The 23,104-nt window shown below is 43.4% G+C and overlaps 1 protein-coding gene and 1 long non-coding RNA gene across 6 annotated transcripts in view; both read right to left on the bottom strand.

Annotated features, from left to right (window-relative positions):
• The window catches only part of LOC121571218 (H(+)/Cl(-) exchange transporter 3), a 58,368-nt gene extending 36,153 nt beyond the window's left edge, over window positions 1–22,215 (bottom strand). For 3 of the 4 annotated variants that reach the window (XM_041882556.2, XM_045221846.1, XM_045221847.1), the window contains exons 1-2: window positions 22,075–22,215; window positions 16,467–16,659 (exon numbers count right to left, since the gene is read on the bottom strand). In XM_041882556.2, coding sequence (XP_041738490.2) covers window positions 16,467–16,632 — 166 coding nt within the window. In that variant the 5' untranslated portion in view covers window positions 16,633–16,659; window positions 22,075–22,215. The remainder of the gene's footprint in view (window positions 1–16,466; window positions 16,660–22,074) is intronic. The other variant, XM_045221848.1, reaches the window with a different exon arrangement.
• LOC121571219 lies at window positions 593–4,331 on the bottom strand. 2 transcript variants are annotated; one of them, XR_006001671.2, is made up of 4 exons: window positions 3,955–4,331; window positions 2,377–2,424; window positions 1,239–2,182; window positions 593–1,026 (listed from the first exon to the last, which is right to left on the bottom strand). It is a non-coding gene; the product is annotated as an uncharacterized LOC121571219 (long non-coding RNA). The 2 variants fall into 2 exon arrangements; XR_006001670.2 differs by lacking the exon at window positions 3,955–4,331 and having other exon boundaries at window positions 2,377–3,142.
• Window positions 22,216–23,104: the final 889 nt, after the last annotated feature.

Raw genomic sequence — 23,104 nt, 5'->3', positions numbered from 1 at the left:
AATCTAATTGTCTGCATAATTTCCAATGCCCCATATATTTTTTGCTAAATATATACAGTGCATTCGGAAAGCACCCAGACCCCCCCACACTACAGCCCCACTCCAGAATGGATCAAATTAATCCCTTTCCTCATCAATCCACACACAACAACAAAGCGAAAACAGGCCTCCAGAAATCCCCACAAACGCATAAAAAATTAAAAATAGAAATACTCCATCTACATAAGCACTCAGACCCCCCGCTATGAGTCTTTGAATGATGCTGTGTCTGCATGTATGTATTACAATTATACACTAAAACAGTGTTTACCAATCCTGGTCCTGGGACATCAATGATTACACATTGTAACTATGCAATCGACTAGAACACATGATTTAACTAGTGAAAGGCTGATTTGTAATTCATATGTACAGAACAAGGATTTTAAAAAACAGTACACTTCCTATGCATCATGTAAATACTCTAAAACAGGTTCATCTCAATATCTAATTTCCTTAATCGGCACTGATCTGAGGCCACAGAATTGGTGTAGTATTTCATCAAATGATAGACTTCATTTTAACCAGTAGAGAATGTGAAGCAATTCCAGTAGAGAATGTGAAAAGCTTTATTGAAAGAAGTTCATTATCCAAGTGTTATAAATACATAATACATGCATTATAAATATTATAATTGTAATACTATAATATAAATACAAGTTCAATCTGTACTTCAATGCACATCTGGTGTGCATTATAAAAACAGAGGAAGAAAGAGGAGGTGGGTAGAGAGGTGTAAGAAAGAGTGTAAAAGACAGAAAGGGAAAGAGGGAAGAACAGAGGAGCAGGGAAGGCAGCATATGATAAATGAATTACAGTGCTACTAAACTTAATATTCTCTCAGGTCATCACAATTACATAATAGTGTCTCTAACAGTGTCTCCTAACCATTCTTGGGCCCCCAGTTGGCCAGAGGGTTATCTTAGAGTGGGTGAGGTGGCGATGACGGGACTGGGGGTTGGCATCCTCTCTCACATCAAAACATACCTGCAGGCGTGAGACAGATGGAGAGAGATAGCATGATTAAGCCTTCTGTTTTTTTTATTCTAACACTGTCAGTCATCATAATCATCAGGAGGTGAAATGCAAAACTGACCTTGGATCATTAACTGTGGGACTACTACATCTCAATCTGTATTTTCAATGTAAAGCATCTCTTTAATAATACTTCCTGTTGACCCGACCAAGTGACCTCTCACCTCTGATCATGCTGTGTTAGGCAGTTCAGAAGCGGGAGGGGTTCACCGACACAGCTGATATAACCTAGAGGATTTAGGGAGAAGGGGGGAAATTGTTATTGAGAAAATAAGGTAGTTAATGAGACAGTGTCAACAGGAATCTGTGTGTGTGGCTGCAGAGTACTTTATACTGAAAAACATGCACAGGCACACGAGGACAAACAATATAGCGTAGTTACTTAAATATAAATAATGGAGTATCCTACTATTCTCCATGGTTGGTCCTCTTGCCTATTCTTTGAAGTTGGAAGGAGCCACAGTTATACACCTGAGCCTGCTTACTGCACAACACAATCCATCAATCAAATGGATACAAGAGTGTGTAGGTGTGGGTTGTAGGGTGTCTTATTGTTCTACATTTTTTCAATATGGGTGACTCTTAAAAGAGCCTGTTTTGTTAATGTACAGACATCACCCTTACCTGAACAGCACCCTCACCTGAGAAGTATACATAAAAGGGAGAGAAACTGGGAATTGAATAACTGCAGTTGACATAGCTAAGTAAATGGAAGAATACTCTTATTGCAATGTGGGTGGCTCTTAAAAGAGCCTTTGGTTGTGCATAGTGTAGTATATGGTGTTGCCAGGGAACAGCACCCTCTCCGAAGAAGTAGGAGGTGAAGGCCTCCCCACACGGATTGCCTCCCGTGCTGCATTGCTGGCCCCCATCCTTGCAACATCCTGCAGAGCAGCAGACCTCTCCTCTGGCACACGGCGGCAAGCTGCAGGTCCCCTCCTGGTCCTCGTGTCCATCCTCATGAAGTTATGCAGGATACAGGTAGCCTTCACACACGCCTGAATTCCCCCACGAGGCAGTCCCAGGTGGCCCTGGTCACCCAACCTTGCAGTGCCCTACACGGTAACTGTAGGCAATCGTTTTGAAGGAATCTCCAGTTACAAGGTATCTGTAAGAATATGGAAGAATGTCATTATTAGACTTTTACATCACCAGGTCATTGTGGATTACTAAAGTATAATATCTCTTATAACAAATCATGATAACATTGGATTGATAGATGCATGTGCACACGTGCTTGTGTAGCATGTGACAACAGCAGGTTCATATCAAAGATGGCATCAGAAATGCATGCATAAATACCGTTTGAAGCTTGATGATGAGATGATCATTTGAATCAGCTGTGTAGTGCTAAGACAAAAACAAAAATGTACACCCCTTTGAGTCCCCAGGACCAGGACTGAGAACCACTCCTCATCATCTGCAGACAGGCTTTCACAGCTCTCTGTATTTGAGAACAGAGAACATAATTATACTCCCAATTAGACAGCACTGAATATTATGTTCACTTTTATGCTGATGATACTGCTATTTATTGTTGTGCCCTCTCTCTCATAAAAGCTTTCCAGAACTTGCAAACTTCTTTTTATACTGTTGAACATACCTTGTGTCAATTGAAGCGTATCCTCAATGCTGACAAAACTCAACTAATGGTGTTTTCTAAAGCAAGAAATAGACCTCTGAAACTTTCACCTATTACTACCTGTCAGGGCAATGAGTTTGAGGCTGTAACCTCATATACATTTCTTGGAATTTTAATTGATGAAGGCCTCTCTTTTAAATTGCATATTCAACAACTTACAAAATAATTGAAGCTGAAGTTGCAGATTTATTTCAGGAATAAGGCCTGTTTTTCTTTTGAAGCCAGGAGGCGAGTATCAGCTACATTTATGCATATACTAAACTATGGTGATATTTTATATATGAATGCTCCGCTCAGTGTTTGAGATCAATTGACACCCTTTACCATGGAGCGTTGAGATTTATTTTAAAACTGCAAAACCCTTACGCACCACTGCACTTTATATACAAGGGTTGGCTGGCCTTCTCTAGTCACTCGTAGGCTCAGTCACTGGTATATTTTTTTATTTACAAAGCCATTTTGGGTTTACTACCATTTTAGTTGGGCATTTTTATTCTTCAGAAATGTGGTGTGTACTCTCTTCGTTCGCAGGACTTTATCCTGCTAACTGTTCCAAATGTTCGAACTGAAGTTGGTAAAAGGGCTTTTATGTACTCTGCGCCATCGCCTTGCAACGCCTTACAAAACAGTTTTAAACTGGAAGAACTTGTCCCGATTGCTGTTTTTATCATTGATGAAGGATTTTGAGGCTGATTCCTTGACCTCTCAATATTTTTCATTTGCTGTTTTATGATTTCGTTATACTCCTGTGATTTCTATGGTTTTTACTAGATTACTTGTTGTCTGTCTGTAATTGTGTAATGACTTGGTGCTGCCTATCTTGGCCAATGAGCCCGTCCTGGATAAATACAAAATAAAATGTTACTATTATCTCTGTCCTCACTTCTTTCTAAGGACTGGAACTACACAAAAGTACCTACCCTATTCAGAATAGCCTACTCTCTCCCTTTGACAGTTGGAGCTGCTATCCTTTCACCCTCTTCCATGGCTGTTAGCTAGCTACCTACAAATGCATTTGGAGTTTGTTTTTTACAATGATAAATAGATCACGATAGCTAGCTAATATTAAGTTAGGTAGCTGGTGATATTTAATAAACTTAGCTAACTAGCTATACAGTCTGTAAAGTTGGCTAGATAGCTAGCTAGCTACGTTAGCAGCTCATTTGAGTTAGCCTCCACTGTAGCTAGTTAGCTAATAATTTATATGTTTTGTACATTTTCAAAACGTATTTACTTACTTCAATAGGTTCTCCCAGCCATGTGGACGATTGGAAACAGGACAGCAAAGTTTGTCACCAGAGCGGTTTAGAGCATATTACTATTTACCTGTGAATAAATTCATGAAGTGGAGAATGGATTAAACTATTTACCCATTTAATAACCAGACCTTATACAAAATTGCTGTGCTGAATTCTTGATGTACAACCGAACTGCTGCCATATGCTGCCAGCACGCCCACTGGCCCACAAGCGAGCCACTCTGGGCAGCGGAAGCAATTTACCGCGTGCTAGTGTACACCGGCCGTTACTGCAGATTGAAGAGGGCGCCATTTTCTGAGCTAAACTGTCCAAGACATACCTCCAACAACATATAAAACCTCACATAATTCTGCCTAAAAACAATGACAATTTCTCTCAACCAATGGTATATGGGCTTTTTAGGTGAGCGCTGATGCCGCCCTGTGATAAGCAGTGCCCACTTTGTCAAAGGCAGGGGCGCAAAATATTTTGCTTGTCCATTCCCAGCGCGCCTCTCCAGTGTGCTGTTGGAGAGACGCATCGCTGCAGCGCTCCACCAACATTTCGTCCAAAAAATATCTAAAACAAATCATGTAGCAAATACAGGATATGGTAGAAGAGTATGTGGCCTTTACTGTAGCCTACAGGCTGGAGATAAAATGTATGACAATGTATTGAGACGGACAATTTTTACATAACGCAGGTTTCTCCGATCAAATAGCCTAACCTAAATGGCGCCCAATCAAATAATAAATGTGCGGTTACGTTAACAAACAACATATCCTAAAAACAGGTCAGGTCAAAGTAAAATGGACAATATGGAATGGACTACCACAACTGTTGTCCAGGAGTTTCACCCCATTGTCATGATCAGTGGTTTCAAGCTTGTATCCGTTCATTTTTGACAAGCTGATCATAGCGAAAAAATAAAATACTTCTGCATTTCCTGCTGTGTAAACACAATGCAAATAAGCTAACGATAACTCCTAAAAAGTTGGGTAGCTGATATTCAGCGCTTAAATAGCCAAACTGATTAGTCACAAAGCCAATGCAACAGCCTGTTTTACAAATGATGGGCATTCATAAAATTCCATTGCTGGCTGACATGGTAGGCTACACCCCAGTAAGCATAAGACGTTTCCGGATGTCTTTATTTGGTGTTTTACAAATGGTAGCCTTACCACATAGGTGGGCATTCATAAAATACAATTTCAGGGAACACTGTAGGCTATACCTCAGGAAGCAGGGACCGACGCTGACGCCTTTTGGACATCCTTTTTTGGTGCAGTCCAGACCGGCCTTGAATTCCACATCCATGGACATTGGTTTTTGGTCTGGTCCGGACCAAATCTGAACCAATCATAGCCGTCTATGTTTGCTTCAGATTTGGAGCAGTCCAGACCTGCCTTGATTTCAACGTCCACCGACATAGATTTTTGGTCCGGTCCAAATCTGAACCTATCATAGACGTCTATGTTTGGTTCAGATTTGGTCAGGTCTAGACCAGCCAAATATAGACCTCTATAAATTACGTATTTTCAACTGTAATTCATTACCGAAAATGAATCTGATTTCAACGTCTGTAAAATACGTATTTTTCAACGTCTTTCACGCATTTTCAACGTCCTGGAAAATATGTATTTTAAACGTCCAGAAAATAGATATTTTCACCTTTCATTCAGAACCTAAATTGAACCTAACTTAAATGTCTGAAAAATAAGTATTTTAGACGTCTTTTCAACGTCATTTTGCTTACTGGGACTATACTGTGGGTGCCGTTTTTTGGGCTTGCCTAGGGCGGCAGAAAGGCAAGGACCGAGCCTGATACCCCATTACTTATTCAACATTTTGTTGTGTTACAGCCTGAATTCGAAAATGGATTCAATTGATTTTTTTCTCTCACCCATCTACACAAAATACCCCATAATGACAAAGTGAAAACATGTTTTTAGAAATGTTTGCTAATTTATTGAAAATGAAATACAGAAATATCTCATTTACATACAGTGTAATTATTCACACCCCTGAGTCAATACATGTTAGAATCACCTTTGGCAGCGATAACAGCTGTGAGTCTTTCTGGTTAAGTCTCTAATACACAGGTCTCAAACTCATTCCATGGAGGGCTGAGTGTCTGCGGGTTTTCGCTCCTCCCTTGTACTTGATTGATGAATTAAGGTCACTAATTATACTGAACAAAAATATAAAACGCAACATGTAAATTGTTGGTCCCATGTATCATGAGCTGAAATAAAAGATACCAGAAATGTTCCATATGCACAAAAAGCTTATTTCTCTAAAATGTTGTGCACAAATTTGTTTACATCTCTGTTAAGTGAGCATTTCTCTTTTGCCAAGACAATCCATCTACCTGACAGGTGTGGCATATCAAGAAGCTGATTAAACAGCATTATCCTTACACAGGTGCACCTTGTGCTGAGGACAAAATGCCACTCTAAAATGTACAGTTTTGTCACACAACACAATGCCACAGATGTCTCAAGTTTTGAGGGAGCGTGCAATTGGCATGCTGACTGCAGGAATGTCCACCAGAGCTGTTGCCAGAGAATTTGAATGTTAATTTCTCTATCAACGTTGTTTTAGAGAATTTGGCAGTATGTCCAACCGGCCTCACAACCGCAGACCATGTGTAACCACACCAGCCCAGGACCTCCACATCCGGCTTCTTCACCTGCGGGATCATCTGAGACCAGCCACCCAGACAGCTGATGAAACTGTGGGTTTGCACAACCGAATAATTTCTGCACAAACTGTCAGAAACCGTCTCAGGGAAGCTCAGCAGTGTGCTCGTCATCCTCACCAGGGTCTTGACCTGACTTTAGTTTGGCGTCGTAACAGTTTTCAGTGGGCAAATGCTTTTTCGATGGCCACTGGCACGCTGGAGAAGTGTGCTCTTCACGGATGATTCACGGTTTCAACGGTACCTGGCAGATGGCAGACAGCGTGTATGGCATTGTGTGGGTAAACGGTTTGCTGATGTCAACGTTGTGAACAGAGTGCCCCATGGTGGCGGTGGGGTTATGGTATGGGCAGGCATAAGCTACGGACAACGAACACAATAGTATTTTATTGATGGCAATTTGAATGCACAGAGATACCGTGACGAGATCCTGAGGCCCATTGTCATGCCATTTATCCACCACCATCACCTCATGTTTCAGCATGATAATGCAAGGACCCATGTCGCAAGGATCTGCACACAATTCCTGGAAGCTGAAAATGTTCCAGTTCTTCCATGGCCTGCATACTCACCAGACATGTCACCCCATTGAGCATGTTTGGGATGCTCTGGATCGACGTGTACGACAGCGCGTTCCAGTTCCCGCCAATATCCAGCAACTTCACACAGCCATTGAAGAGGAGTGGGACAACATTCCACAGGCCACAATCAACAGCCTGATCAACTCTATGCGAAGGAACTGTGTCGCGCTGCATGAGGCAAATGATGGTCACACCATATACTGACTGGTCTTCTGATCCATGCCCCTACCTTTTGTTTTAAAGGTATATGTGACCAACAGATGCATATCTGTATTCCCAGTCATGTGAAACCCATAGATCAGGGCCTAATTTATTTATTTCAATTGACTGATTTCCTTTTATGAACTATAACTCAGTAAATTGAAATTGTTGCATTTATATTTTGTTCAGTGTAGTAAGGAACTCCACACCTTGTTGTCTAGGGCTTAATTGAAAGGAAAACCAAAAACCTGCAGACACTAGGCCCTCCATGGAATGAGTTTGACACCCCTGCTCTAATAGCTTTGCACACCTGGATTGTACAATATTTGCACATTATAATGTTTTTAATTCTTCAAGCTCTGTGAAGTTGGTTATTCATCATTTTTAGACAGCCATTTTCATGTCTGGCCATAGATTTTCAAGCCGGTTTAAGTAAAAACTGTAACTAGGCCACTCAGGAGCATTCAATGTCGTCTTGGTAAGCAACTCCAGTGTGTATTTGGCCTTGTGTTTTAGGTTATTGTCCTGCTGAAAGGTGAATTTGTCTCCCAGTGTCTGTTGGAAAGGAGACTGAACCAGGTTTTCCTCTAGGATTTTGCCTGTGCTTGGCTTCATTACGTTTATTTTTATCATAAAAAAAACTCCCTAGTTCTTGCCGATGACAAGCATACCCATAACATGATGCAGCCACCACCATGCTTGAAAATATGAAGAGTGGTACTCAGTGATGTGATATGTTGGATTTGCCCCAAACATAACGGTTTGTATTCAGGACATAAAGTTAATTTCTTCACCACATTTTTGCAGTTTTACTTTAATACCTTATTGTAAACATGATGCATGTTTTAGAATATTTTATTCTGTACAGGCTTCCTTCTTTTCACTATATCAATTAGGTTAGTATTGTGGAGTAACTACAATGTTGTTGATCCATCCTCAGTTTCTCCTATCACAGCCATTAAACTCTGTAACTGTTTTAATGTCACCATTGGCCTTATGGTGAAATCCCTGAGCGGTTTACTTATTTTCTGGCAACTGAGTTAGGAAGGACGCCTGTTTCTTTGTAGTGACTGGGTGTCTTGATACACCATCCAAAGTGTTTGTCTTTTTTTGTTTGTTTCTTTTACCCATCTACCAATAGGTGCCCTTCTTTGCGAGGCATTGGAAAACCTCCCTGGTCTTTGTGGTTGAATCTGTGTTTGAAATTCACTGCTCGACTGTGGGACATTACAGATAATTATATGTGTGGGGTACAGAGATGAGGTAGTCGTTCAAAAATCATGTTAAACAGTCCATGCAACTTATTATGTGACTTGTTAAGCACATTTTTACTCCTGAACGTATTTAGGCTTGCCATAACAAAGGGATTGAATACTTGACTTAAGACATTTCAGCTTTTCATTTTTAATTAATTTGTAAAAATTCAAAAACATAATTACACTTTGATAGGTGTGTAGGTCAGTGACAAAAAAAAATCTAAATTTAATATATTTTAAATTAAGGCTGTAACACAACAAAAAGTTGTCACGGCCGTCTACGGAAGGAGTGGACCAAAGCGCAGCGTTTGTAGCGAACATGACTTTATTAAAGTTAAAGTGCACGAACGAGAAAACAATAAACAATGACGGATAGTGAAGTCCTCAGTACACAGACTGAAACATGGAACAAAAACCCACAACCCTAAGGTGAACACTGACAGTTTAAATATGGCTCCCAATCAGAGATAACGAGCCGACAGCTGACACTCGTTACCTCCGATTGGGAGTCACATGACGAGACAAGACACTACAACCAAAACCAAACACAACCAAATGAACACACCCTATACCCAACACAACCAAATGAATACACCCTGGCTCAAACTACACAGTCCCGGAGCCAGAGCGTGACAGTACCCCCCCCTAAAGGCGCGGACTGCGACCGCGCCTCAATACGGGCTAAACAAGGGAGGGCTGGGCGGGCATACCTCCTCGGCGGTGGCTCTGGCTCCGGCCTTGATCCCCACCTCCTCTCCAACCCCCCAAAGTACCCCTGGTCCTGTCTAGCCCCGCTGGCCGGAGCCGGACTGACGACACGCGCCCCTGGCTTGGTGCGTGGAGGACGAACGGGCCTTACCAGGCTGACGACGCGCACCACTGCCTTGGCGCGGGGAGCAGGAATGGGCCGGACCGGGCTGACGAAGCGCACCCTTGACTTGGTGCGGAGAGCGGACCGGGCCGGACAGGGGCTGACGAAACGCACCACAGACTTGGTGCGGGGAGCAGGAACGGGCCGGACAGGGCCGACGCAAACGCACCCTAGGCTTGATGCGTGGAGCCGGAACGGGCCTCCCCAGGCTGACGACTCGCGCCCTGGCTTGGTGCGAGTAGCAGGAGTGGGCTGGATCAGGCTGACGGCTCGCACCCCTTGGCTTGGTGCGAGTAGCAGGGACGAGCTGAACCAGGCTGACGACTCGCACCCTTGGCTTGGTGCGAGTGGCAGGAACAGGCCGGTTCGGGCTGGCGACGCACACCGTAGGTTCTGTGCGTGGAACAGGAACAGGCCGGACCGGGCTGGCGACGCGCACCGTAGGTTTGGTGCGAGTGGCAGGAACAGGCCGGGTCGGGCTGGCGAGCGCGCACCGTAGGCTTGGTGCGGGTGGCAGGAACAGGCCGGGCTGGGCTGGCGACGCGCACCGTAGACTTGGTGCGGGTGGCAGGAACAGGCCGGGTCGGGCTGGCGACGCGCACCGTAGACTTGGTGCGGGTGGCAGGAACAGGCCGGACCGGGCTGGCGACGCGCACCGTAGGTTTGGTGCGAGTGGCAGGAACAGGCCGGGTCGGGCTGGCGACGCACACCGTAGGCTTGGTGCGGGTGGCAGGAACAGGCCGGGCTGGGCTGGCGACGCACCCCGTAGGCTCTGTGCGTGGAGCAGGAACAGGCCGGGCTGGGCTGACGACGCACACCGTAGGTTTAGTGCGTGGAGCAGGAACAGGCCGGGCTGGGCTGGCGACGCACACCGTAGGTCTTGTGCGTGGAGCAGGAACAGGCCGGGCTGGGCTGGCGACGCACACCGTAGGTCTTGTGCGTGGGGCAGGAACAGGCCGGGCTGGGCTGGCGACGCACACCGTAGGCTCTGTGCGTGGAGCAGGAACAGGCCGGGCTGGGCTGGCGACGCACACCGTAGGCTTAGTAGGTGGAGCAGGAACCGGCCGGGCTGGACTGGCGACGCACACCGTGGACTTGGTGCGTGGAGTAGGAACAGGCCGGTCCATACTGGGAACACACACCACTGGCCTTAACCGGGGATCAGGAACGGGCCGGACCGGACTGGTAACACACCTCAGTCTCTCACGCCGTGCCTCCACTACTTCCCCTCCCTCTACTCGCCAATGGCTCCCGTAATCCGGTAGCCTTCTCTCCACGTCTCCCTGTGGCAGCCTCCTGCTGCCCAGCCGCCCAAGCCATGTGCCCCCCAAAAAAACGTTTTGGGGTTGCCTCTCGTCCCTACGACGATGGCCCTGCTGACGCCGTTGCTCCTCTCTCGCCAGGGCCTTGATCCTCCCCCAAGGTCCCTTGCCCCCGAGCATGTCCTCCCAGGACCACGATTTGCCCACCTGGACCATCGCCAGCCTCTCGATCTCCTTACCCGGCGCTTCCTCCCATGTCCAGTCTCCTTGCTCCTGGACACGCTGCTTGGTCCTTTTTGGTGGGTTTTTCTGTCACGGCCGTCTACGGAAGGAGTGGACCAAAGCGCAGCGTTTGTAGCGAACATGACTTTATTAAAGTTAAAGTGCACGAACGAGAAAACAATAAACAATGACGGATAGTGAAGTCCTCAGTACACAGACTGAAACATGGAACAAAACCCACAACCCTAAGGTGAACACTGACAGTTTAAATATGGCTCCCAATCAGAGATAACGAGCCGACAGCTGACACTCGTTACCTCCGATTGGGAGTCACATGACGAGACAAGACACTACAACCAAAACCAAACACAACCAAATGAACACACCCTATACCCAACACAACCAAATGAATACACCCTGGCTCAAACTACACAGTCCCGGAGCCAGAGCGTGACAAAAGTGGAAAAAGTCATGGGGTGTGAATACTTTCTGAAGGCACTCTATGTATAACTTTTTGTGTAGGTTTGCCTGTCTTTGCAATTAGTTTATTTTTATTTGTGCTCGTTAGCATATTTAGCTAGCAGCCTCTATAAAAATGTATGTGCTAGTCCTTGTGCTAATTTTGTTAGCATTTTGGTAATAGACACCTAATTGGCTTTTTCTTGCGATTTTAGCGCAAAAAACGGTAATACCAGTAATACCGTAAATCCCGGGATGAGAGAAGGCCAGTATGACGATATGAAAATCTGGATACCGCCCAACCTTAGAGGCCACTGAATGAGCAGAGATTACTGAGAGTGACCTTGTAAGTAACCCAATACCAGCCAAAATGCACACACACGCACACAATGGCCCTCCTTGGCCTGCTTTCTCTGTGTGTCCTACTGAACAAAGCCTGGTCACCCTCACTGGAGCGCGACTATACAGCCAGTCTTCACTGGGTCATTCATTATTAATATGACGGGTCTGCTCTGCCTCTGTCTGGTCTGGTCTCCTTAAGTGTAGGACACACAGCAGTTACACTAAACAACATATTCACATGGCCCAAGTCAAGTTATGACAGGTAAGAGCACAATTTCAACCTTAACATTCCTAGATACATATTGCTTGGTGTGAGGACTCCTGGCAATAACTAATGTAGTCTAAACATGCCCTGAGGCTGAATCAATGCAGCATGAAGACATTATGAGCCTTTTACACTAGGCCTACATGACAAAGTATTTACATTCACTCACCTGGTTTCCCAGCCGTTTCTGCACTCAACAGCTACATCCGTTCATTGCCTTGCTTGGAAATACGACAACAAGTCAGCTAATTAAATAAGCAGAAACAGATTGGCGCTCAGGCAGACTTCAGGGGCTAGGCTACATACCGATATTCACATGGTGGTAAAGAAGGCTAGTCATGGGACCATGCCCTGAAGGGGGCCGTCTTGGCTTCTGTACTCAAGACGTTTTTATTGTCCCATTATTAATAATATACTATAATAGCGTGTTACTACAGTATTGGCAGTAATGTTAGTGCCTGTCCACTCTATGGTTACACATCTTTATTGACTTCTGAAGTTTAGCCCAAGATGTATTTGTATTTGTATTTATTAAGGATCCCCATTAGCTGCTGCAAAAGCAGCAGCTACTCTTCCTGGGGTCCAGCAACATTAAGGCAGTTATATACAATTTAAAATATTACACAAGTGTGTTCCCTCAGGCCACTACTCTACTATCACATATCTACAACACAAAATCCATGTGTACGTGTGTGTAGAGTGCATGTCTTATGTGTATGTGTGTCTGTGCCTGTGTGTGTGTCTCTTCACAGTCCCCGCTGTTCCATAAGGTGTAATAATAATATAATATGCCATTTAGCAGACGCTTTTATCCAAAGCGACTTACAGTCATGCGTGCATACATTTTTTGTGTGTATTTTTATCTGTTTTTTAAATCTGATTCTACTGCTTGCATTAGTTACCTGATGTGGAATAGAGTTCCATGTAGCCATGGCTCTATGTAGTACTGCAAGCCTCCCATAGTCTGTTCTTGATTTGGGGATTGTGAAGAGACCTTTGGTGGCATGTCTTGTGGAGTATGCATGGGTGTCCAAGCTGTGTGCTAGTAGTTTAAAACAGACACCTCGGTGCATTCAGCATGTCAACACTTCTTACAAAAACAAGTAGTGATGAAGTCAATCTCTCCTCCACTTTGAGCTATGAGAGATTTACATGCATATTATTAATGTTAGCTCTCTGTGTACATTTAAGGGCCGCCATGCTGCCCTGTTCTGAGCCAATTGTAATTTTCCGAGGTCCCTCTTTGTGGCACCTGACCACACGACTGAACAGAGCCTGTAGGACCTGCCTTGTTGATAGTGTTGTTAAAAAGGCAGAGTAGCGCTTTATTATGGACAGACTTCTCCCCATCTTAGCTACTGCTGTATCAACATGTTTTGACCATGACAGTTTACAATCCAGGGTTGCTCCAAGCAGTTTAGTCAACTCAACTTGCTCAATTTCCACATTATTTATTATAAGGTTAAGGGTTTAGTGAATGATTAATCCCAAATACAATGCTTTTAGTTTTGGAAATATTTAGGACTATCTTATTCCTTGCCACCCATTCTGAAACTAACTGTAGCTCTTTGTTAAGTGTTGCAGTGATTTAACTCGCTGTAATAGCTGACGTGTATAGTGTTGAGTCATTCGCATACATAGACACTCCGGCTTTACTCAAAGCCAGTGATTCTACCTGGATTATGGTGGAGAGGCTTCCATTAAAGAACACCCACTGTGTTCTGTTAGACAGGTAACTCTTTATCCACAATATAGCAGGGGGTGTAAAGCCATACCACATACCTTTTTCCATCAGCAGACTATGATCGATAATGTCAAAAGCCGTACTGAAGTCTAACAAAACAGCTCCCACAATCTTTTTTTCATCAATTTCTCTCAGCCAATCATCAGCCATTTGTATAAGTGCCGTGCTTGTTGAATGTCCTTCCCTATAAGCGTGCTGAAAGTCTGTTGTCAATTTGTTTACAGTAAAATAGCATTGTATCTGGTCAAACACAATTTTTTCCAAAAGTTTACTACGGGTTGGTAACAAGCTGATTGGTCGGCTATTTGAGCCAGTAAAGGGGGCTTTACTATTCTTGGGTAGCGGAATTACTTTTGCTTCCCTCCAGGCCTGAGGGCACACACTTTCTAGTAGGCTTAGATTGAAGATATGGCAAATAGGAGTGGCAATATCGTCCGCTATTATCCTCAGTAATTTTCCATCCAAGTTGTCAGACCCCGGTGGCTTGTCATTGTTGATAGACAACAATAATCTTTTCACTTCTTCCACAAGCACTTTACGGAATTCAAAGTTACAATGCTGGTCTTTCATAATTTGATCAGCTATACTTGGATGTGTCGTGTCAGCGTTTGTTGCTGGCATGTCATGCCTAAGTTTGCTAATCTAGCCAATGAAAAAATTATTAAAGTAGATGAGCTTAATAGGAGACAATTTCCCCTTTAAATCAGCAACTCATAGTACTGCATTCACATGGGTGTGCACACACACACACACACACACACGAGGAGCTCTGTGCTTGTATACAACACTGCAGAGACAAGGAGGATAAGGAGAGGATTGTGCAGCAGAGAGTATACATGTCAAGCACTCTCTTCGTGCCCTTAAACGCAACTTAAAGTAAGCTCTGGTAATGAAAAAGAACAACTACTTTAGAATATTATTACGTCTCATCAGACTCAATCAGACAAAAGGCTCTCCTTATTTGGCTTTTCTTGGGCTTTACTTACATCCATGGTTTGATAAATTTACTTTAATACCGGTAATCCGTTTGTAAATCTTCTCTCAGAAATGCACGTACACAAACACACATCCAAAAGTTAAAACTCACTTAAAATTGTCATCAAAGAGAGTAAGCCAAGAAGTGCTACCTCAGCATGAGCGAGCTTCTGCCACACGCACACAAATAAATGTATTAAGTAGCTTTCGACTAAGGAGCATTTCAAAGACCTTCAGATCCTGCAAGCTTCCCTAATTACTATTCACAGTCACTGCAGCCAACAGTGACTAGCCATATTGAACATCATATCAGTTATAGGAGGGACTTCTTTCTCTTTTGATCAGCTACAAGCAGGCCAAGTTAGAGGAGCCTGCAGAAGCCAGCGTAACTTTGGTAACAAGACATGAATCAGCAGGACAAGCATCAGGCCAGCAGGCAGCAACAGGAAACAAGCAGGATGTGGCAATAGTAGACACGGGACACCTGCTATGACGGAGAAGCGTACACTGGGCCAGGGAAGCAGGAGGGGTGTGTAAGGAGCAGGTGATTTGGTACAGGACTGACAGATATGGAGCATTGGTTGGTACAGGAACAATGTGAAGGATGCCTTTATGTCTACATCATAGTGATGAGTGGAATACCATCAGCCACACCTACAAAGAACGGGTTCAATCACACAGCTGCATAGTACAATCCACAACTAAAAAAAGCACTAAATAATCAAATCCACACCCACAAAGCAAGAAGTGTACAGTTCAAGTGTCCAATCACAAAGCCGCATGGTACAAGCCACACCTAGAAAAGTAGCAAAGGTCAAAAGCAGCACAACCACAAAAGCTGCATGGTGTAAAACCACAAGTCACGACCACAAAGTAAACAGGAACAAGCATCATGAATGGAGAAGTGAATGTGGTACATGGATGGCGATGGCAGGGAAAGTAAGAAAATAAAACAAGGTTACAGGAATGGACATAGTCTGGTCCCAGATCTGTTTCTTTGTGCTGTATTTGCCAGCTCCTATGGCTTTTGTCATACAAAAACATGTTGGTTGATTTGGGACCGGGCTAGTATGAACAAGGCTGCAAGCACAAAACAAACACAAAAACAAGATGGCGGCAGCCGGCCGGGAGGGTAATCCAACCAATCACGGTTATGGATTTATGGATAGAGGTGACAGGTATGAATGGGAGTGAAACTGAAGTCAAGAGGTGGCAGGCAGGAGACATTTGATGGAGGGTGTGGTTTGGGGTGTCATGGATAGATGGAGGGTTGATGGGCACGTGTCGGGGGCAGAAAGAAGCAGGGAGCATCAACATTAGGGCTCACAACAGCAGGGGTAACACTGCAAATCACAGGGTAGCAAGGGGGCCAAGTGGGCGAGGCAGCATTGAGTGGGTGGATCAGCAATGCAGCAAATTTGGCAAGGCGGCCAGGATAGGAAGCTCACAACAACACAGCTCACAACATCCATCCATGGATAGTCCCACAGCTTCTGGCATGGAACAGACCCTCTTCATCTGACCAAAATAACCCAGCCAGAGCCTTTCTCCCCTGGGGTCAACAGCCCAGCGCCATGGGGGGTGATAGTGGGTGTCTGAAGGCGTAGTCGGCAGCGATTAGCAGTGAGCCTACCTGGGGAGGTGGCGTCTCCGTCCAGAAGGTTGTCGTCCTCGGAGGTGTGGAAGTCCATGACGACCCCGGTGCCATCCAGCAGCTCCTCGTCGCTGCTGGCGCTGGCGATGCTGTTGTAGCTGTTCCTGTAGTAGCCCTTCCTGTTGAAGAGCTGCTCCGACTCCATTTAGCTACGCGCTACGCAGGCAGTGCCCTGCGTGGGAACACACACACACACACTCTCTCAAATCACAGGGCTGGGCACTGGAGATGCTGTTATAGCTGTTTCTGTGGTAGCCCCTGTTGAACTTGAGCTGCTGGAAAACACACCAAGTCACATACACTCAGGCAGACTGGAAAGTCCACAGCCCAGCCCGGCTGTAACCAGAAGGTGGAATTATGTGCTGGTAAGGTTTCCGTTTCAGTATTGTTCTGACTCCGAACCTCTTACCAGCCTTGCGGCAGGGTTGTTTCTGGTTGGTGGTGGAGGATGGAAAGAAGGGCGGAAGAAGGGATAGGAAGGAAGGATGAGGGTCATTAGGACACATGATGAGTGTGAGATGTCAGACCCAGACACTTCACTAAAGAGGAAGATGGAGGTGGCAGAAAAGTAGCAGTAAACTCATCGGCTGTGTCCCTCTACTGTCAGTATGGAGGACTGTGATGATGGAGGACCCTGGTGGTGAACATCCTCAGGCCCATGCTATGAAAAATGTCGATCATTATTTCTGTCTGTCTGGTTGTCTGAGTGTGTGCTAGATAGGAATCATACGTCTGTATGCCCTGCACAACACCTCTGTCTGAATCTGAAATTGGACTGTTTGGTGCCCACTCTGTGGGAGATATCGATTCCTATTGGAAATCATTTTGTTTACCTCTCCAGTCCATCAGGAATGTGGGTCATTTTTACTGCATCCGTTTTGAGGAATTACATATATACAAACTATTTTATGTGTGGGAAGAACCAGCCAGGAGTGTTTAGGCCTATTTTTTGTTTGGGGATTAGGATGAACAGAGTGACACACACATGAACAGGAGTGGATACATCCTCCCCACTGTGGCTTGATGTGATGCTGACTTAGAACACAATAGTAGAACACACTAACCTTACTATTTCCCCCCTAGTTGAAGCAGGGGCAAACAAAACCTACAAGACCAGAAACATAGAGTACAGGGGGGATACACCAAAATCTTTGCTATATCAAAGAAGATGGGCTAGCTCAGGGGCTTAGGTGGTGGGCGTGGCAGGTTGGCGCGGTCGGCCCGTTGGCACGGCTGAAATGTAGGCGGGTAGACATATTTCTACATTTTTAAGCCATTTTCCTGCAATTCTACACATTTTGCCATGCAGCTGAGAGAAAATGTTGTAGTTTTAAAGAAAATGTCCTGCAATTCTACATATTCTGCCATGGAGCTGAGAAAACATTTGGCAGTTTTAAAGCCAATTTCCTGCAATTCTATGCATTTTGCCATGGCTAATGCTGTGTTCTTTTGCTCAAACATAATAACAACATCTATATTGCTAAATTCATTGTTTTTGGAATTTTCAATTCTCCCTGACAGCTTTTATTTAGGTGATTGTTAGTACTCAAAGATGATATTATTTGAAAAGATATGCCCATGATCTTTTCTACATACTTTATATATTTGGTTTTAGTCGTTTAAGTTAACACTGAAAGCGTTCTTTCCATCCCAAAAATGCATTTCACTGTTTGAACTTAGGCAACCTGAAAAAAACGCTTAGGTGGCCCATCCGAGAATTTCAATGGCAGAAAAATCCCTGCTAGCTACTATGACTGTGAATAAGCGGGTTAATGATTATTCTAACAATGGTTTCTGGTCTTACCTAGCAAGAGGTGATTTTAAAAAAAGCTAGCCCTCTGAGATGAAATGGAAGCAGGTTGAGCTAATGATATGTCTGAATCACATAGAGTAACTTAATATAACCGTGCATCATCATCATCATCATACTATCCAGACCCAGAGCGATGAGAACTAAATGAATCCTAGAGTTAACCGTACTAAATCAAATGGCAGGCAGCAATTGATTTCATCTATATATGAGTCACCAACTTACAGCCAGAGAGCTGTACAAGTCATGAGCCCATTATATAGGGATATCGTTTCTACTTTCAAGTAACAGACTGTAGGCCGTATCCTCTGTTGAATTCACTGCTCTGATAACTTATTTTAGACTGTCTGGCAGTGGTATCACTGACTCTTATGGGGAGATTATGAATTCTCCCAGAGTCCATGGATAGTGTAGTATAAGTATCCTCTCTCTGCAGAGAAATGGAAGTCCCACAAGTCATGAGCTCATTATGACAGGAAGAAATAGAGTCAAAACCCTCCTAGGCTTAATCCCGTTCATTTACACTCATCAACATTCAACAATGAAAGCAAAAGGACAAAGACATGATAGTGTCACTGATGTCACTACAGCTTATGTTTCATTCAAGTATAGGAATCTTGCAGACGTAGCTCTGTGACCACTACAATGTGAGACAGACACGCATCTTGTTATATCAACATTTTCTCATATTTCCCCCCAATCCTAAACAGCACATCCCTAGGTGTCTATGGAAGAGAAAATCTAGAGTCTAGATCTAAAGTCTAGAGAGCCTACATTTCATTAGCCTGATCTCTTAACGTTACATACAGTAACTAACTCTTCATGCCATAGACCAACAGACTGGACTGGACCACTAGGCTAACAATTTCCCCTCTCACCTTGAATAAAGAAATCCCTTTGAGCTGTATTAAATCAAAGCAGGAAATTCTATTCTGTTTGTTTTTAGAAGGAATACCAACAAGTCCAAGAGCGCTCTTGTTCTTGGTTAACAAGTGTGAGCCTTTTTCAACCTCCATCTTGGCACCGGTTGCTGCGGTCATGAGCTTGCTAGGCCCAGTGCCCACCAAGCTGTGAACACACACAGCAGGAGTCTCAACTCTCAAGAAGACAAAAACTTAAGATGACCTAGGTCATTCCGTGTGAAAATTGAACAAAAATGGCAATTAGAATGTTGTATTCTCTGAATTGTGGTACAAAGAAATGGTAGGCTATTTGAAGGAAAGATCTTTGACATTTACAGAATAACCCATCAGGAGTTTGAACTGTCTGTCTGTTCCCACCCAGTCTGGAGAAGTGTCTACTCTGTTCCTCTGTTCTCTCACTTCTTCTCTACAAGGTTGAGGTGAAGCCGTCAACGTTTTGGTAAAACTACACGACCATCATCCTTCAGCACAGACGAGGATAAAGTGGGTTTATTTAGCCCAATTAGTGAACTGAACACCCCCAGGGGAGTCTCAGAACCAGCCTGACGTGACCAACCAAAAGGGTGTGAAATTATCAATCTTAAATAGGCTAAGCATTGTTATAGACTGCAACAGATATCCGATACATGAAGTTGCTTACCGCACAGCAAGGCGAAGCTTTTGATGAGGAATGATACAAATAGGCTGAACTTGAGAGGAATATTACTTTATAAAAGAGCTCCTACAAAGGATACATGATCCCTATCAATTTTCACTCTGACATTTGAGAATATGGAGGAGAATAGATGTGTTTGAATGATGGGAAAACGATCCAGGCCTGGCAGTGACAGTTACACAACTTATTAGAGCCGGGATGATACCAGTATCGCAATATTTTTTTACATGGCAAAAATGAAAACACAAAGCAGGTCAAACTCTTTGGTCCTTTAAAAACCTGCTGAATGTAAAATAGTGTGTGCTTTAGCTTGGGAAATAAACAAATGTGACTCTGGATGACAACATAATGATGTTTGTTTCCAACATTACAGGTTGTTTTCCTAAAGAAGTTAAATCCGCTTCGTGTTTTGTTTCCTTGCCACGATACTAACGAGTATCGCGATACCGGTATCGTCCCGGCACCACAACTTATAGAGTAGGAGAGAGAGCGGGCCTCTTCTTTCAGTAGTCAAGGACCTAGATGTTGCCAGGGGAGACTGTTGCTGGGATATGAAACAGCGTTTTGCCCGCTCCTCAGTGATATGATCACACCTCCTGTAAAGCAGCGTCACCACTGCCAACACTACAGGTTGACACACCTCCAAACAAGAAATAAAAGCAATAAATAATTTAATATACTACTATTTTTCAATTACAGTTGCACTCTACATTACCTCCACCACTTATACACCTCAACTACGTCAATCCCCAATCCTACCTACTGTCATAATCCATTTACTAGGGTGTAGTAATGCAATAATGTTTAACTGAAAGTTGTGAAAAACCTCAAACAAAAACGTTTTTTTTACGCTCTCTAAGCTTCCATTATGCTGCACATTATAGGAATCAGACCATGGTGAAGCACCCTCCTCAAACAGTTGTGTCTATCCCTAAGCAGAAAGACCTATAGCCCCAAAAGGAGACTTACTAGCACATCGAAAGACATAGCGGAAGAGGTTACTTTCTGAGCTGATCAAGCAAAAAAAATGTTGGCTAAGTCTTGACAAATATACCAGACCAGTCCCATCTATAAGCAACAGGGCAGGAAGTGTTATGGGGGGAAAATGATGATTCTTGAGTATGATGTCAGCACTGTCACAGATGGAACACAGAATATGGACATGAATATTGTCTCTAAAATACTATGAATACCTGGCACCTAAATAATAAAAAGTGTACTGGCGCGGAAAGCTAAGAGTATGTCTTTTTGGGAAATTAAGGCATAGATATATTTTTCATCTTAAAAATGTGGATTAAGTAATGGCTTTGATTTCTGAGGGAGGAAAATGAAAGTTCACAGAAGTAACAAGTAAAGGTAGACCTACCAATTAGTTAGTGTTTTTACTGATAAACATTTTTATCCTGTTGCTCATATAAAGGCCAATGCATGCCCCATTCACCCTAGCAACTTGCTTTATGTATCACACAGCTCATACATTCCATTCAGATGGTTATGATATGGTAATTATCACGTGATACATAGGACTATGTATTGGGTGTATGTATGGAAGAGAAAATAAATATCACTCTATGCAATATTTCCATATACATTTATGCCATAAAAACTGCATGCAATATCATGGTGCCATGACATTGTTGGTAGCTAGCTACCTACCAACAATGTAGCTAGGGGTTTCTGGCAGTAGCTAGGGGTTTCTGGATGATACAACGAACGTTACAGCTGACACCATCCTACATTTATCATACAAGATGCAGCCAGCTAGTTACAACCACAAATAAGTACGGTGGATAAAGGATACATGTATTGTAGTGCAATATAGCTACTAGAATTTAGCTAATAAGCTAGTAGCTAGTTAGCCAACTACGACTGGCAGGGGCTCGAGTGCTCCTTTTTAATGTCAGTTAGTTGGCTGAGGGTGGCCTGATTCGATTTTGATGCAACTCCACCATTTGGCATGACGAATTTCACAAAGCGATTTCTTGTTGTACGCATAACTGACCAGTCAGGATCCTCTACAAATGCACCATACGCTGAATATGTGGAACATAATGGTGAAAATTATCACCTACCGTCCAGCATGCATGACGAGATGAGCACCTGTGTTCAGATAAAAAATGTACATAGATACGATGGTGGCCTTGGTGGGTAAAATAATAACCTTATCATCAAACGGTGTGCACCAGCGACATCACATACCTTTTCGATGCCTCTATTCCATCCTGGACAAAATTAATCATATTTTTCTTGAGTAAAATGTAGTTTTTACAAAAATATATTTGACATTCTCCCAGTTATGTTTTATTTCTGTCCCATTCCTGTGTCAATGACGTTTACTTCCGGTTTCTTGATCTCCCACCGTCGTAAGGAACGCGAGATGGGGGCAAGGAGCCTGGATAGAAAATATCTGTATTCTAATAAAGTGCAACAAAACATTATAAATTATAAATAGCCAAAATTAGCCTACTTGAAATTGGATTGGCAATAATAAGAGTGGAACATTATACATTTTAAGTGAAATAAGATCGTATGAAAATATTTCTTTCAGCAGAGGATTTTTGCCCTATATAATACATGAATTATGAACAGATTCTCTTTTATCCACGTCCTCATCCATCATAAGACGCGTTTGCTGAACATACAAGTACAAATGAAAGGGGGGAAATGTGTTTAATTCCATAATGAAACACCCTCTGGATTAATAAAGTACAATTTTATCTTAATTTCAGGCCCAAATTGCATGCACATTTTTTATCTGAGCCACATTGATGGATGAATTAAAAATACAAACTGTATATTTTTTTATGGACTACTTGTGGGTGGCGTTTTGACTCTACAAAAAAAACGAATGTATTAGGTTTTGGCACTGTTGTTATCCATTCATTTTCTGGTCCCTCCTGGATCATCATCATGGCTAACACTGGATTGTGGTTAGAAAATCAAGTTTATCTTATTTGAAGAGTGAGAAGAAAATCTGAAACCCATTCAAAGTGATTTTATAAATAATTTTATCGTTCGACATGGTGGGATCTTTTTGTGTCGGTAAAATGTGTTATGTGGGAAATGGCGGTGGAAACGTCTTTATGCGCAAATATTGATATAATAAGCATCATATCGAAGTAAATTTGGAGTCACGCGATGATATGGTGTTGCGGTCCTCACACTACAACTCGGGAAACCATGCAGTTTATTAGGCTAGCCTACAGATGAAATAAATTATTAACTTCAC

The sequence above is a fragment of the Coregonus clupeaformis genome, chromosome 8 (assembly GCF_020615455.1).
Source record: "Coregonus clupeaformis isolate EN_2021a chromosome 8, ASM2061545v1, whole genome shotgun sequence".
Classification (NCBI taxonomy): domain Eukaryota; kingdom Metazoa; phylum Chordata; class Actinopteri; order Salmoniformes; family Salmonidae; genus Coregonus; species Coregonus clupeaformis.
Note: the sequence above shows the minus strand (reverse complement) of the source record. Positions and strands in the feature narration are given on the sequence as shown.